This window comes from Mesoplodon densirostris, chromosome 20 (assembly GCF_025265405.1).
Source record: "Mesoplodon densirostris isolate mMesDen1 chromosome 20, mMesDen1 primary haplotype, whole genome shotgun sequence".
Taxonomy (NCBI): domain Eukaryota; kingdom Metazoa; phylum Chordata; class Mammalia; order Artiodactyla; family Ziphiidae; genus Mesoplodon; species Mesoplodon densirostris.
Window position 1 is genome coordinate 23,231,128 of NC_082680.1, and position 14,472 is coordinate 23,245,599.

At 40.1% G+C, this 14,472-nt stretch overlaps 1 protein-coding gene and 1 pseudogene across 4 annotated transcripts in view; one reads left to right on the forward strand and one right to left on the reverse strand.

Moving 5' to 3' along the window:
- Nucleotides 1–14,472, forward strand: part of RBPMS (RNA binding protein, mRNA processing factor) — a 187,452-nt gene that overhangs the window by 81,419 nt on the left and 91,561 nt on the right. For all 4 annotated transcript variants that reach the window (XM_060086101.1, XM_060086100.1, XM_060086103.1 and 1 more), the window contains exons 3-4: nucleotides 2,595–2,633; nucleotides 4,138–4,200. In XM_060086101.1, the coding sequence (XP_059942084.1) occupies nucleotides 2,595–2,633; nucleotides 4,138–4,200 (102 nt within the window). The remainder of the gene's footprint in view (nucleotides 1–2,594; nucleotides 2,634–4,137; nucleotides 4,201–14,472) is intronic.
- LOC132481333 (geranylgeranyl pyrophosphate synthase-like) lies at nucleotides 12,538–13,496 on the reverse strand (annotated as a pseudogene).

Consider the following 14,472-nt stretch of genomic DNA (forward strand, 5'->3'; position numbering starts at 1 on the left):
ACAGTCTAGTTTATGTGCCCCAAAGGCAGCCTGTAATAATGGACGTAACTCCATTCTGACAGCTCTGCTTTTAATGCAACAGTAATGATGACATTACAGAGGGAAGCAGAAAGGTTAGCCATGAGGTTAGCTAGGGGAAGTGGGAAAGAAAGAGAAGGTATTGTGGGGAGAGTGCCAGTTTTATAGAATTTCCCGAGTTTCTTCTGCAGGGTTGTAGTTTTTACTGTCTGTCTCTTCTGTAGGATGAGGACTTTTTAAAGCTAACGGATCCTCGTAAAGGACACAATAGTTATGTTTTTGTATACACACAGAGAGATTGAGCCAACAAGCCCCTTAAGAATTACCTCATTTAATTCTCATCACAGCCCTTTAAAGTGGGTTAGCCTCATTTTTTTCAAATAAGGAAAATGAAACTTGGAGCAGTTGAATACATTTTGCTCGAGTTTACACACATCATAAATGGCACGGCCAGGATTCAAACCCAAGCCGTCATCCCTCATCTGACCTATTTTTTTTTTTTTTTTTTCTGTACGCGGGCCTCTCACTGTTGTGGCCTCTCCCGTTGCGGAGCACAGGCTCTGGACTCACAGGCTCAGCGGCCATGGCTCACGGGCCCAGCCACCCCGTAGCACGTGGGATCTTCCCGGACCGGGGCATGAACCTGTGTCCCCTGCATCGGCAGGTGGACTCTCAACCACTGTGCCACCAGGGAAGCCCTGACCTATTATTTGATACTACTTCTCTTTTTGTGACTCGAGAGGACAGTATATCCCTACTCTTTTACTTGAGTGAATATCCATTTGTCCTTTGCCTCTGAGGGCTTCGGGGTGTTTAAACCTTCAGGATTTTCAGAGAGTGAGAGCACCTTGAAAAAGGAAGAGGCAGGGTTGTGAATCACGGCCTCTCTGGCTAGAAGAGCTCAAGGCCTTTGAGGTAAAATGTTTACAGTAGCTAATTAGTAACATAGTTCTCTGCTGGGAAAATAGGAGGATGAATCAATCCCAACATCCTGCCCAGAAACCTGAACGCTGAAGTCAGGACCCTGGTACATTCCTGCTAACCCTCTTTTAATTAAAGTCCCCAGAGTCTGACCCTCGTCTGCAGATCTGTCTCTACAGTGATACGTGTGGTGGTCAATCATGTCAAGTGTTGTTTTTTCCCCTCCTGTGTCATCCATCAGTGCAAGCTAACAGTCATTGATTATTTTCAGAAATAAACAGACTTTGTTATCCTTATCCTGGGGAGCCGGGAGGGCTTAAGGGAGGGAGTGAAAAGAGTGTTTCCATCTTCCTTGAGGATGAGCTGGAGTAAAAACCCAACAGGGAATTTTCGCATCTCCCAATCAGAATACCAATGCGAAAACTGATGGCGGCAATAAATAAGCAAAAGAACTCCACAGATTTTAGCATCACTGCCTATTTAACCTTTCCTGGAAGTTTTGAAATTTTCATTAAGTTCTACCAAGTACGATCTTTTTTTTTTTTTTTTTTTTTTTAAATATTCTTTTCCATTATGGTTAACTCTACTTTTTTTTTTTTCCCACAAACTTATTTTTTAATTTATTATTTATTTTTGGCTGCATTGGGTCTTCTATGCTGCACGCAGCTTTCTCTAGTTGCGGCGAGCAAGGGCTACTCCTCGTTGCAGTGCGCAGGCTTTTCATTGCGGTGGCTTCTCTTGTTGCAGAGCTCAGGCTCTAGCCGCGTGGGCTTCAGTAGTTGTGGCACACGGGCTCTAAAGCACAGGCTCAGTAGTTGTGGTGCACGGGGTTAGTTGTTCCGCTGCATGTGGGATCTTCCCAGACCAGGGCTCAAACCCTTGTCCCCTGCATTGGCAGGTAGATTCTTAACCACTGCGCCACCAGGGAAGCCCAACTCTACTTTTCTTTTTCTTTTTTTTTTTTTTTTTTGCGGTACGCAAGCCTCTCACTGTTGTGGCCTCTCCCGTTGCGGAGCACAGGCTCCGGACGTGCAGGCTCAGCGGCCATGGCTCACGGGCCCAGCCGCTCCGCGACATGTGGGATCTTCCCGAACCGGGGCACGAACCCGTGTCCCCTGCATCGGCAGGCAGACTCTCAACCACTGCGCCACCAGGGAAGCCCCAAGTACGATCTTAATGTTTTGTTGTTTTATAGCAAATATATGACCAAGTCGTCACACACTCAGACCTTCCTAACTTAATTTATCCCCTTCCTTCTCCTAGTTCTATAAAATGAAAAAGACCTGCTGTTGACATAGACACCATTTTCCTATGCATAAGTGCATTCATGCATTTATGTTTCTTTTCTCTATATATTTTCATGAATTCATGCACTTATGTTTCTTTTCTGAATTTCATGAAAATATAGAGATAAGAAACATAAGTGCATGAATTTCAGGGCTTGATTTCTTTTAGGCCCAAGTATGCCAAGATTGGCGTATACATCATGCGTGCATGTGTGTATAAAATTTGTCTTCCCAGTTAACAGGCATTTGTGAGAAGAGTTGGTCAGTAGTCATAAAGGACTCATTTTCACTTGAGCAGGATGCTATTACAATTGCTCTTTTCTCCTATTACTCTTTATTTCTGGTCTAAATTTGGTTCTTTATTTTCAGGGCTACGAGGGTTCTCTTATAAAGCTCACATCTAAGCAGGTAAGAATTTCAGACTTGCACATAAATGATCACGTCCCCAGTAAGTTTGGATTGGCTTTCTTCAGGAATGTTACTAGGGCTTGACTTTTTTTTTTTTTTTTTTTTTGCGGTACGTGGGCCTCTCACTGTTGTGGCCCCTCCCATTGTGGAGCACAGGCCCTGGACACGCAGGCTCAGCGGCCATGGCTCACGGGCCCAGCCGCTCCACGGCATGCCAGATCCTCCTGGACCGGGGCACAAACCCGTGTCCCCTGCATCGGCAGGCGGACTCTCAACCACTGCGCCACCAGGGAAGCCGTCGACATTCTTTTTTTTTCCTTTTTTCCATTAAGATTTTATTTTTGTTGTTGTTGTTGCTCTAAAATTAAGGGTGAGATTGATTAAGAATTAGCACAGGAAAGTGATTCCTAATTCCATAGCCTCCAGCTGGAGTGTCTGAGACTATCCTCAAGGAAGGTAAATATAATGCATCCAGCATAGTTATATTGGAACTGATCCGTATATTCAAAAGAAATTATTGATTATTATCCAAATTCACTTTTATTGCCAATTTTTTCCTGGGTGTTTTTTTTTGTTTTTTTGTTTTTAATAAAGTTAAACAGGCAAACTTTTCATTCACAATTGGTATGGGAATTTGATGACGAAGAATCAGCCTGTCTCTTAAATCCTTAATAACCACAGGCAGAGTCTCAGGTCTAGAATGGAGCATAAAAGGTACAGAATGGAGGTAGTAACCAATGACCCTGATAGTTTCTGCAAGTGTCTTGAAAATTTGTAGCTATGTGCTTTTTTGTTTTTCCCCCCAAATGCTGAGCAACGAGCATCCTCCCTCTGGGTCACTTTTCATCTCTCAATAAGGTATTTTCTGGTTCATCAGAGAATAAGCTATGTTGCAACCATCCTTCTGAACTGAAAGATACTAAGTCCAAAGGAATTGTGACCCCTCTCTTTAGTTGGAACAGTATGGTTTATACACCTAATTAAACACACAGCTTTGTAAAGGCATCCCTTGGGATTTGAGATTAAAATGTTCACGATATAATTTTGATCATGCAGTGAGAATACAGGGCTTTTATCATTGTGTCATTATATTCCTTGCACTTACAGTGTACCAAAAGGTGATTTGGTTCTCTTTCCATTTTAAAAGATGAAGAAACTGAGGTACAGTGAATTCAACTTAGGAAAGTAGAACCTTTCCACCCAAGTTTTCCTCTGTTCCCTTGTTCACTGCTGCTCACCTTCCAGCCCCTTCTAGATTTTTTTTTTTATGATTCTCTAAATCTCCAGCTGTGCCCTTGAAGAACCACCCTCACAATCCCTTTGATTCATGTTAGAAATTTGGCTAAGCCACTGAGTCATGATTCTTCTGGACTGGCTTTCTTGTTTCTGCCCATTGCCTGTGGTGATTTCTGTATTTTAGCTCTTCAGTTTGATATCACCTTTGACCCAGAAAAATAGACATCCCCTGATATTGTTTTTTTCATATTTCTTTTTCTTTCCTTAGCCCGTAGGTTTTGTCAGTTTTGACAGTCGCTCAGAAGCAGAAGCTGCAAAGAATGCTTTGAATGTAAGTACTAATGATGTTAATCTTTGGGGGCTTCCTTATGAGGTGGTAGGAAGTAATAGAACCTCTTTGAACAGGAAATCAAATGGAAGGAATATGACTGCTCGATCTAATAGCAAGGGATTAATTAATTAGCCCTCTAAAGAGATTTTTCCTAAAATTGTGGTTAGATGTGCAAACTATTAAGTACCACTTTGCTCTTCTCTAGCTTTGACTGTAATGCTCAAAATACCTGACGATGTGGGTCTTTATTCAGCCCAGTCACATCCCATGGTGATGTACGGTTTAGCTTGGCCATCATTATACTCTCAGTGGCTAAGCCTAAGTCAAGAACAGATCAAAATCTTGGCTTTCCTTAACACATGAGGTTTTTTGTATAAGGTATGTGGCTTAAAAAAACAAACAAATTTACAGGTTGTAGTCTTTATTCTGATTGATTAAAAACTTGCATAGGGCTTCCCTGGTGGTGCAGTGGTTGAGAATCTGCCTGCCAATGCAGGGGACATGGGTTCGAGCCCTGGTCTGGGAAGATCCCACATGTCGCGGAGCAGCTAGCCCCGTGAGCCACAATTACTGAGCCTGCGCGTCTGGAGCCTGTGCTCCGCAACAAGAGAGGCCGCGATAATGAGAGGCCCGCACACCGTGATGAGGAGTGGCCCCCACTTGCCGCAACTAGAGAAAGCCCTCGCACAGAAACGAAGACCCAACACAGCCATAAATAAATAAATAAAATTAAAAAAAAAAAAACTTGCATATACTGCTTTCCCAGAAGACATTCTGCATTGTGATATAATAAAAGATAGTCAACTATAATTGAATAGAGATACCTGTATTTGATTTGTAAGCATTTTGTAAGTAGGTTCAATTTTTTTAGGTTCTGCTTATAAGCAGTATCATACGATATTTGTCTTTCTCTGTTTGACTTACTTCACTTAGTATGATATTCTCTAGGTCCACCCATGTTGCCGCAAATGGCATTATTTCATTCTTTTTTATGGCTGAGTACTATTCCGTTGTATATGTGTGTCACATCTTCTTTATCCATTCATCTGTCAGTGGACATTTAGGTTATTTCCATGTCTTGACTATTATGAATAGTGCTTCTATGAACATGGGGGTACATGTATCTTTTTGAATTATAGTTTTGTCTAGATATATGCCCAGGAGTGGGATTGCCGGGTCATATGGTAGCTCTGTTTTTAGTTTTTTGAGGAACCTCCATACTGTTTTTCATAGTGGCTGCACCAATTTGCATTTCCCCAGGAGGCATCTTTCTAAATGCAGAAATATTCTGGGTCCTTCCAAATTGAAGTTTTCACCAGCTTCTTTTTCTTGTTCTTATAAAGGAAATAACAGCAGCTGAAGCTTATTCACAGAATGGGCTTTCCATTGCCTTTCATTGTCTCTGCTCTGTGTAGAAACATGTCACTGACCCACTGTCTGAAAAACAGTAGGTTTTTACGGTGGGTTGTTTATAGCTTGATCTTTTTTAACAGAAGTTTATTTTTTAGATGTTTAAATGGTCATATTCAAACTGTGTTTCCTTGCCTTACTAGGCAGAGTATAGCTAATATCATTTCACTTTTTCTTAGTACTGAGGGTTGTATCATTACACATAACCGGTATTGAGACATGCAGTAACATTGTGATAGAGGTGTTTAAGCCCATTCCTGTGCCAGCTGGCCCCAGATCATTATGCTCTCTTGTCCTAAGGTCTGGTTTTAGGCTCAGTGTTTGTTGCTCATATATTAATAACTTGGGAAGAACTCCAAGTGAAACAGGTCTCGTTCTTTTCTATTCTGTGGACCTAAGAAGAGTAACTCTTAAGATTTACCTGTGGCATATTATACCTGAGCTTTCTTCTGCTCAGAGGTTGACTTGTGAGTTTAGAGCATCTATTAAGGTCCTGGGTCATCTCTTTCTCGATATTTGTAACTTTTATATAAAAGTATTAGAGGTTTTTGTACCTTAGAAACTGTCCTCTTTCAGTTAAGAGAACTGAGACCAGAGAGGATGGATGGCTCAGTCAGAAAGTACAGCCTTAGAGCTACAACTAGAAGGAAGCCTCCTGTGTCTTAGTTCTGTCTACTTTATGTAACTTCTTGCTGTTTGCTTGTTCCATGGAATGTTGCTGCAATGACAGACTATTTAAATCACATTGTCTAGGACAAATGCCCACAGTAAAGTTTGGTACATGACCGTGGAGCAGGGTTTCTTGTCTCTGCAGAGAAAATGGGCCCATTCAGGGTAATGTATTTAATCATGAAACTGACACATCTCTGTGACCTGACATGCTCTTTTCACGATCATTTTTTCTAACCTGGTGAATTAAAAACATCCGATGCTCATAGCCATTACAAAATTTTTTCCTTGTGTCATTTGTCCAGCTTCTCTTAAAAGCTTTTCCTCACATTCCTTTGGGGGACAAAGTTCCATGTTGTAATGTTTTGTTTTGTTCCACTATTGAGAAACGTAAGCCTCAATCCAGTAAGTTCCTTTATATAGAGTAGTTCACAATGTTATAAACCACTTGTCCATGTTTAGAGCTTCTCTTCTTATTGTTTCCCTGTCTTGGTTCCTGTCTGGTTCAGTTATTAGTATTAAGTCTTTCCCCAAAATGACTTTAAATGATTTTTAAATCCATTTATTTTCTTCAATTTTTGGAGTATGCTTTAGTCAGTTTGATAATTTTATGGAAAAACATGCTCAGATTGAATTAAGTAGTAACATTGAACTTTTATCAGGGTGTTCGTTAAATCTTCTAAAGTAAATACAGTATATTTTGGTTTTATAGCAAAAACTCTCAAATTAAGCTAAAAATAACCCAAACCCAGACTTCCCTTCAGGTTATCTGTGGTCCCATTAATCCATATGACTAGAAACCCCATCCATTCTTTAACCCGCCAGCAAAATATCTAACCTATCCTTTACCCTTCACACACAGTTATAATTTCTATACCAGTAGTTTTCCATTCTCCATGCTAATGGAAGGGGGGGATGATAATCCCAACTATCAAATTATTTTTAGGATTTGTTTATAATTTTGGAATGTAAATCAAGTTACAGTGATATTGACAGTTATAGTCTGGTTTAGTAAAAATTTGATTTGTGGAAATTTTAAGAAGAAACACACACAGGAAGCAAAGCAGGCCTGGCAGTAAGGACCCTGAGCGGAGGTGGGAATAAACCATCTCTGGCTCTTCCTGCCAGCTATGAAAACCCCAGTGTTGCCATTGTTGTGTGGCTGAAATTGTGTTTTCATAAGTAAGAACGACTGTAGTTAACACATGATATCTGCAGGCCTGATTGTGTACACTTCCATGGCAGGCTTTGTCTTACGTTGGTGTTTGAGATTCACTCATGTAAAGTATTTTAAAAGATTATGTGTGGCCTCTTGAGTATATGTGCCATTCTGATTGATAGGCTTCCTTCCCTAATTTTAAATAGTTGTTATTGGCCTAGGTTTTATCATAGGCTTTATTATAAATTTATCAGAACTAAAGAAGTCTGAAGCAAACTATGTGCATTACTACAAATTGCCTTCACAACTAAACATTGCTTAGGCTGTCACAGTAATTTGCTTTACTCTCAATCTAGACTCACTGATTTTAGTGATCTCCAGTTATCATGGCACCCTCAAGTCTATTGGGTTCTTTTTTTTTTTTTTTTGGCGGTACTCGGGCCTCTCTCTGTTGTGACCTCTCCCGTTGCAGAGCACAGGCTCAGCGGCCATGGCTCATGGGCCCAGCCGCTCTGCGGCATGTGGGATCTTCCCGGACCAGGGCACGAACCCGTGTCCCCTGCATTGTTAGGCGGACTCTCAACTACTGCGCCACTAGGGAAGCCCTATTGGGTTCTTTTATAAGTAGCTTTATTGAGCTATAACTCACCCATTTAAGGTACTTAATTCAATGATTTTGGGTATATTGCTATTTTTGAGTATGTAAAATATATATAACAATTTGTTATTTTAATTATTTTTTTTAAGTGTACATACATTTCAGTGGCATTAATACATTTACCATGTTGTGCAATCATCCCCACTGTCAATTTCTATTTTTTCATCATCCAAACAGAAACTTTGTAACCATTAAGCAATACCTCCCTATTATTCCTTTCCTCTAACCCCTGGTAACCTCTAATCTATATTCTCTCTCTATTAATTTGCCTATTTTAGCTATTGAAATATTTGTCCTTTTGTGTCTGGCTTCTTTCACTTAGCATGATGTTTTCATGATTAATCCATGTTGTAGCAGATATCAAAACATCGTTCCTTTTTTTTTTTTTTTTTTTTTTTTTCTTTTTGCGGTATGCGGGCCTCTCACTGTTGTGGCCTCTCCCGTTGCGGAGCACAGGCTCCGGACGCGCAGGCCCAGCGGCCATGGCTCACGGGCCCAGCCGCTCCGCGGCATATGGGATCCTCCCAGACCGGGGCACGAACCCGTATCCCCTGCATCGGCAGGCGGACTCTCAACCACTGCGCCACCAGGGAGGCCCAAAACATCGTTCCTTTTAATGGCTGAATAATATTCCATTGTATGGATATTCCACATTTTGTTTATCTATTCATCTTATTGGTGGACACTAGGGTTGTTTCCACCTTTTGGCCGTTGAGAATAATGCTTCAGTGAACCCTGGTGTACAAATATGCGTGAGTCCCTGGTTTTCAATTCCTTTGGGCATAAAGCTAGGAATGGAATTGCTAAGTCATACGGTATTTATGTTTTTAGCTTCTGAGGAGCCTCCAAACTTTTCCATATTGGCTGTACCATTTTACATTCCCACCAGCAATGTATGGGAATTCCAGTTGTCCCTGTGCTCACTAATACTTGTTGTTTTAAATTATAGAAGTCCTACTAGGTGTGAAGTGGTAATTGGTTTCTTGATAAATACTTTTTGACTAATTTCAGTAGTAGATCTGATTTCTCTTGAAACCCCATATGACTTAAAATATTGTTTCTTTTAATGGGGATTAGTAACGTTTCTTTTCTGTGATGGCAGTTCTGTGTAATAGAATTGTGTTACCTTTAAATAGTTTACCTGTTCATAAAAGAAAGGAGGGAAAAACCCAACCCTTGGATGATTGATTTAATAAGATAAGACTTGGGCTTTGTATTCTCTGTTATACATTATGCCAGGCATGAAGGAAAGGTGTTTTCTTAAGGTCTGAATATACTTTGAATTAAAGAGAAAAAAGCAGTTTGGTTTTGAAGAGGAAAAAGGTGGCAGTCATCTTAATAAGCAGAAAATGAAGAGGTCTTGAGGATATATAGTACTAAATTATTTCTTGGTTACTGAAGAGATTTATTCAATAGTATGAGGTAAAAAGAATTTTAAAAAAATCTTTAGTAGTTTGTAAGAAAGCATGCTGAAAAGGTACTTGGTAGTGTCACATGTTGAAAAAACTGACATAATTAGAAAAATATAGTTTTCTCCATCTCCATAAATTCCTGGCATTGAAGTAAATAAACACTGTAGTTATTTATATCACAGTGATTCAGCCTTGTGCATAATTTGTTTAGTTGACTAGCTTGACCTCTCCAAATACTGAGTTTTAAAACACTTGTATATAATAAATTCATTATTCCTATACCAGGTTTCTCATCTGTGAAATTAGGGGTGTTACTCCCAAGAGTGTTAAAGGGAAATCACCAAGGAAAAACACTTTCAAATGTTCTAAATGTGAACCCATACCATGAATATACTTTCTCAGTGAAAAGATGTAGCCATAAAGTCCTGGTACAAACTCTTGAGTACAGAGGAATACCAGGGTACTCGAGAACAGGTATTGGCCACACAGAAACAGAAGTCTGGACTACAGTTTCTGGTTCCTGTAGCACAGGTTCTTCTGACAGTTTGTGCAAGTCAGGACTTTTTATTGTAATATTTGTACAGCTTGTGGGATTAGATGAATTATTTCCACTAAACAAAACTTTTCACATACACAAGCATCCAGATGGCTTGTCTCAGCTCCCTGTTCACCAGGCACCATGTCAATATGTTTCTTATCAGTTTTAAAAATTTCTCCCTAAATTTCTCTTAGCTCAAAGGGGTTGAAGAGGCCCAATTACTGTGATCCCAGCTGGGACTTCTGGATGGGAAATATGCAGGGCTGCCAGATGAGATCATGAGTCTGATCTAGTGTTTATCTGTTAAATCTGTTTATAACTGCTTACTCTTGGCTTGCAGTTTTAAAGCAGCCATTTAATGTCACTGGGTTGGGGACTATGCCCGTGTCAGTCTAGAGCCGCCATAATGCAGGGTTGTTGGACTCTCCCCTTTTTCTCAACGACTGCGTGCACGTTGGGGCTTGACAGACAGCTTCATCTGGCTAGCCCCCCTCCAAGAAATTTGAAATAGCCCCTTTTTTTTGCAGGGGAGGGAGTGCTGTACTCTGCTCTTTCTTGCAATTTAGGGTTGTTATAAAATCTCTCTAGGATGGTGCAGCACATAAATTAAAAGTGGTTTTGAAAGAGCAAATGAAGGTGAACGTGAGGAATTTGCCGAATTCCCAATTAGAGTCTTTGCCTGAAGAAAAATAGGTTATTTAGATCTATTAAGCATTCACATAGGAAAGTAGGAAATAAAATGCTGGTAAAAGAAATCCTAAGGAAGTTTGAAGAAGGAAAAGTAGCTGGAAGTGTTAGCATCATCCTTTCCCCAAGGAAATTCTTGGGAAGAAGCACAGGTTCTCACACATAAACTGGTCTGTATTCTAATGACAAGTATATGTGGAGATCTCAAGTTGGCCAGCTTTTCCCTAGGTAAAATAGTTCATCAGATATTACGTGGCTGTGTGAAACTGCCCTCAGACTTTGCATTGTGGCCTTTCTTCAAGGATCTGCTTGTTCAAACTTATCTAGACTCTCTTTTTAAAATGCTATCTTGTATTGACCTTGCCCTTACTCCATGGTCCTTCAGGCATTTCGAAATGCTGAGAAGGTATTTGCCCCTGTTGTCAATGAAAGTAGAAAATACAGTTAGTGTTCGTGGAACCTGAAGTGCAAAGAATGAGTTATTTTGCTAGGATTCCTGTCCGTAAGGAAGCCAAGCTAGTTTTAGAACCAAAGATCTTGACTCCCTAGGCCGTGTACATTACTGATCGTTCTGCAGTGCAGCACATTTTGGTGCCTTAAATCACTGTCTTTGTTGTAAAGTTACTCTTGTACTCCTTAGTGAATGATCAAACCATCATAATGACAAGTGGCTATGGATCTCCCTTCAGCATTGGCTTTTATGTTTCTGATTATCTACACAGATTTGAACTATTGGTCCACAAAACTGAAACCCTTTGTCTTACTCTGTAATTAGAATGCATTAGAACATTTTAAAGCCTTGGGGAGTAGGGTAGGACTTAACCCCCTTAAAGTGGAATAGGTTATCTTGACAGGGCATTTGTTAATTATTCTATTCTTATTTCCTTACACATATATACAGCAATTCTTTCTTTTTAATTAAATGCAAACTTTTCTTGCTGTTTCAGTAGACTTTAATACTTGTTACATGGAAACATTTTTTTAAAATGAGAGAACCACAAATAGTCAAGGATTTTTTTTTTTGTACGTAAAAATAAGAAGAGGCAAGGAAATAGAGTAAATCCTTCTAGGATATGGAAAATATATCTAATGCATTATAAACATGGGAATAGGATAAGAAATAAAACAGAATTCTAGTGAACATTAGGCTAGTCTAGAACCTTAAAAATAATAGAATCTGTCTAAAAAGGCTAATATTTATAAAAATAAACCATGAACTATACATATATATACACACACACATCCCCCACCCCCCCGCTGAAGCTGAAGTCTTTTTTTTTTTTTGCGGTATGCGGGCCTCTCACTGTTGTGGCCTCCCCCGTTGCGGAGCACAGGCTCTGGACGCGCAGGCTCCGGACGCGCAGGCTCAGCGGCCATGGCTCACGGGCCCAGCCGCTCCGCGGCATATGGGATCCTCCCAGACCGGGGCACGAACCCGTATCCCCTGCATCGGCAGGCGGACTCTCAACCACTTGCGCCACCAGGGAGGCCCATGCTGAAGTCTTTATTGACAGAATCAACAGAACACGCATGGCAGAGTTGGCCACAACGTCCCAACACAGCACATTCTAACATTCAAATTAGACTTATTTAAATGTGGCTCCTTTTGATTCCTTCAACTTGGTACTATGATGATTATCTGTACACAGGGATTCTATATTGAAACAGCCTCACTCACATCACCACTATCACTCAGTTTTTGGAGACTAACAGCTTGGTCCAAATTTTAAAAAAGGTAATAGGCTAAAAGACAAAAACAGAAAAGTCAACTAACCTATCAGGCCTAATCAAGAATGACTTACTATTATTCATTCTCTTCTTTGAACATTTTACTTAAGTGTTTTCCTAGACCTGCTAGCTCAGGGTTCCCACCACATGCATCAGTTTGTTTATAGGCTTTAGATTCAAGCTCTTTAAGGGTATTCCGAGTGTATTCAAAAGAACCTACGTTCTCAGAGAAAGATGAGGTACACAGTATTTTTAAAGATCTACGTTTTCGGTTCTCTGGCGCAAGATATTGTGCACCTGGGTGCTTTTCAAGCCTCGAGCAAATAGCATGAATAGTAGGGAATGAGAACTTTCCCTCTGTTAGATCTTCACAAAAGCTTTTGTTTTCACTGTATTCTTTGGAGTGTAGATTAGCATAATCATCCCTGATTTGGAAAAAGAGCCCAAGTGAATTCAGTAGTAGCTTTAAATCTTCTTTGTAATCAGAGAACAACTGCATGAGACCTACTGCTAATCCAAATAGTCCACCTGTCTTGCAGCACCGTTGCTTTACATTCTTCTTCAGTGGGAGAAGTATAATCATCCCTCCAATAGAAATCTAGGCCTTGTCCCTGATGGAGTTCTAAAAGCCGGCAGGTAAAAAGCTTTACTGCATCTGGGTGATCAAGGGTTAAGACTTTCTCTAAGCCAAGAAGATATACATAATTGGCAGAATTGATGACAGATGGAATTCCATAGATGCCGTGTGCCACTGGAAAGCTACGTCGGAGTTTTGAGTTGTCTTCAATATCATCAATGAGTAAACTGGCATTATGCAACATTTCCGTCACTTCAGTGATAATCTGTAGCATGTCTTCTGGAACTTTTAGCCAATGATTTTTTTTTTAAACGCCTGTGAAAGTTTGGTTTTCACTTGTTTACCTGGTAACTGAAGTAAGTACTTGTAAGGTTCTGGAAGAATTCTTCGGGCTGTTTCTTGAGTCTTCTCCATTGTTTTTTAATTTCAAAGCTGATGGTTCGAGGATGATATCACAACTTTCATGCTGGGGGTCCGGGAGTAGCGGTATCCAGCATCAACTTCCCACCTTATAGGTCAGAACAAGGCTCCCCCAGACGCCTGCATGAATCCCTCCCCTCACTTCACCATAGAACTCTCCGCCCTCCTCACCTGGCAGCAACTCCGCATTACTCGGTGCAAGAAAATGCGCCATCCCATGAACTATATTTTTAAGACTAGAATTTCTCTTCTAAAAATGTAGTGATACATTTCAGCAGAAAACAATTTGAAAAAATTAAGGGGTACCTTGAGTAACCCAGACATTGCATAAAAGGATGTAAGTTTTTGTTTTCTAGCCATAGTGGGCAAGTTATTTATTTATTTGTTTATCTATCTATCTACCTACCTACCTACACCAGGTCTTCGTTGCAGCACATGGGATCTTTAGTTGTGGCTTGCAGGATCTTTAGTTGTGGCGTGCAGGATCTAGTTCCCTGGCAGGGGATCGAACCTGGGCCCCCTGCGTTGGGAGCACAGAGTCTTACCCACTGGACCACCAGGGAAGTCCCTAAAGATTAATGTTTTAAAATTAAAAGATCCAGATAATTTCCCTGGAAAATACAGTTGGGTAGAAAATTCCTAGTGTAAACCATTTTAATCTATTTTATTCTTTATTTGCCTGACACAGGATATCACTCAAAAGTGAATGGATGAATAAATACACAGAACTTAAAGAGTAAAGTTAGAAATGTATTATGGGAAATGAAAATAAGTTTAGATGGAAAAGAATTCACTCAAGCAGAAAGTTTATAACAAAGGAGCAAAAACAGGCAAAGTATAAAAGCGTTTCTGCACTTTCAAAAGTAGGAATAAAAATTAGGATTCACACATTATTATAGTATAATTTTTAAATTTTTATTGGAGTATAGTTGATTTACAATGTTGTGTTAGTTTCTGCTGTAAAGCAAAGTGAATCAGTTACACATATACATATATCCACTCTTTTTTTGATTC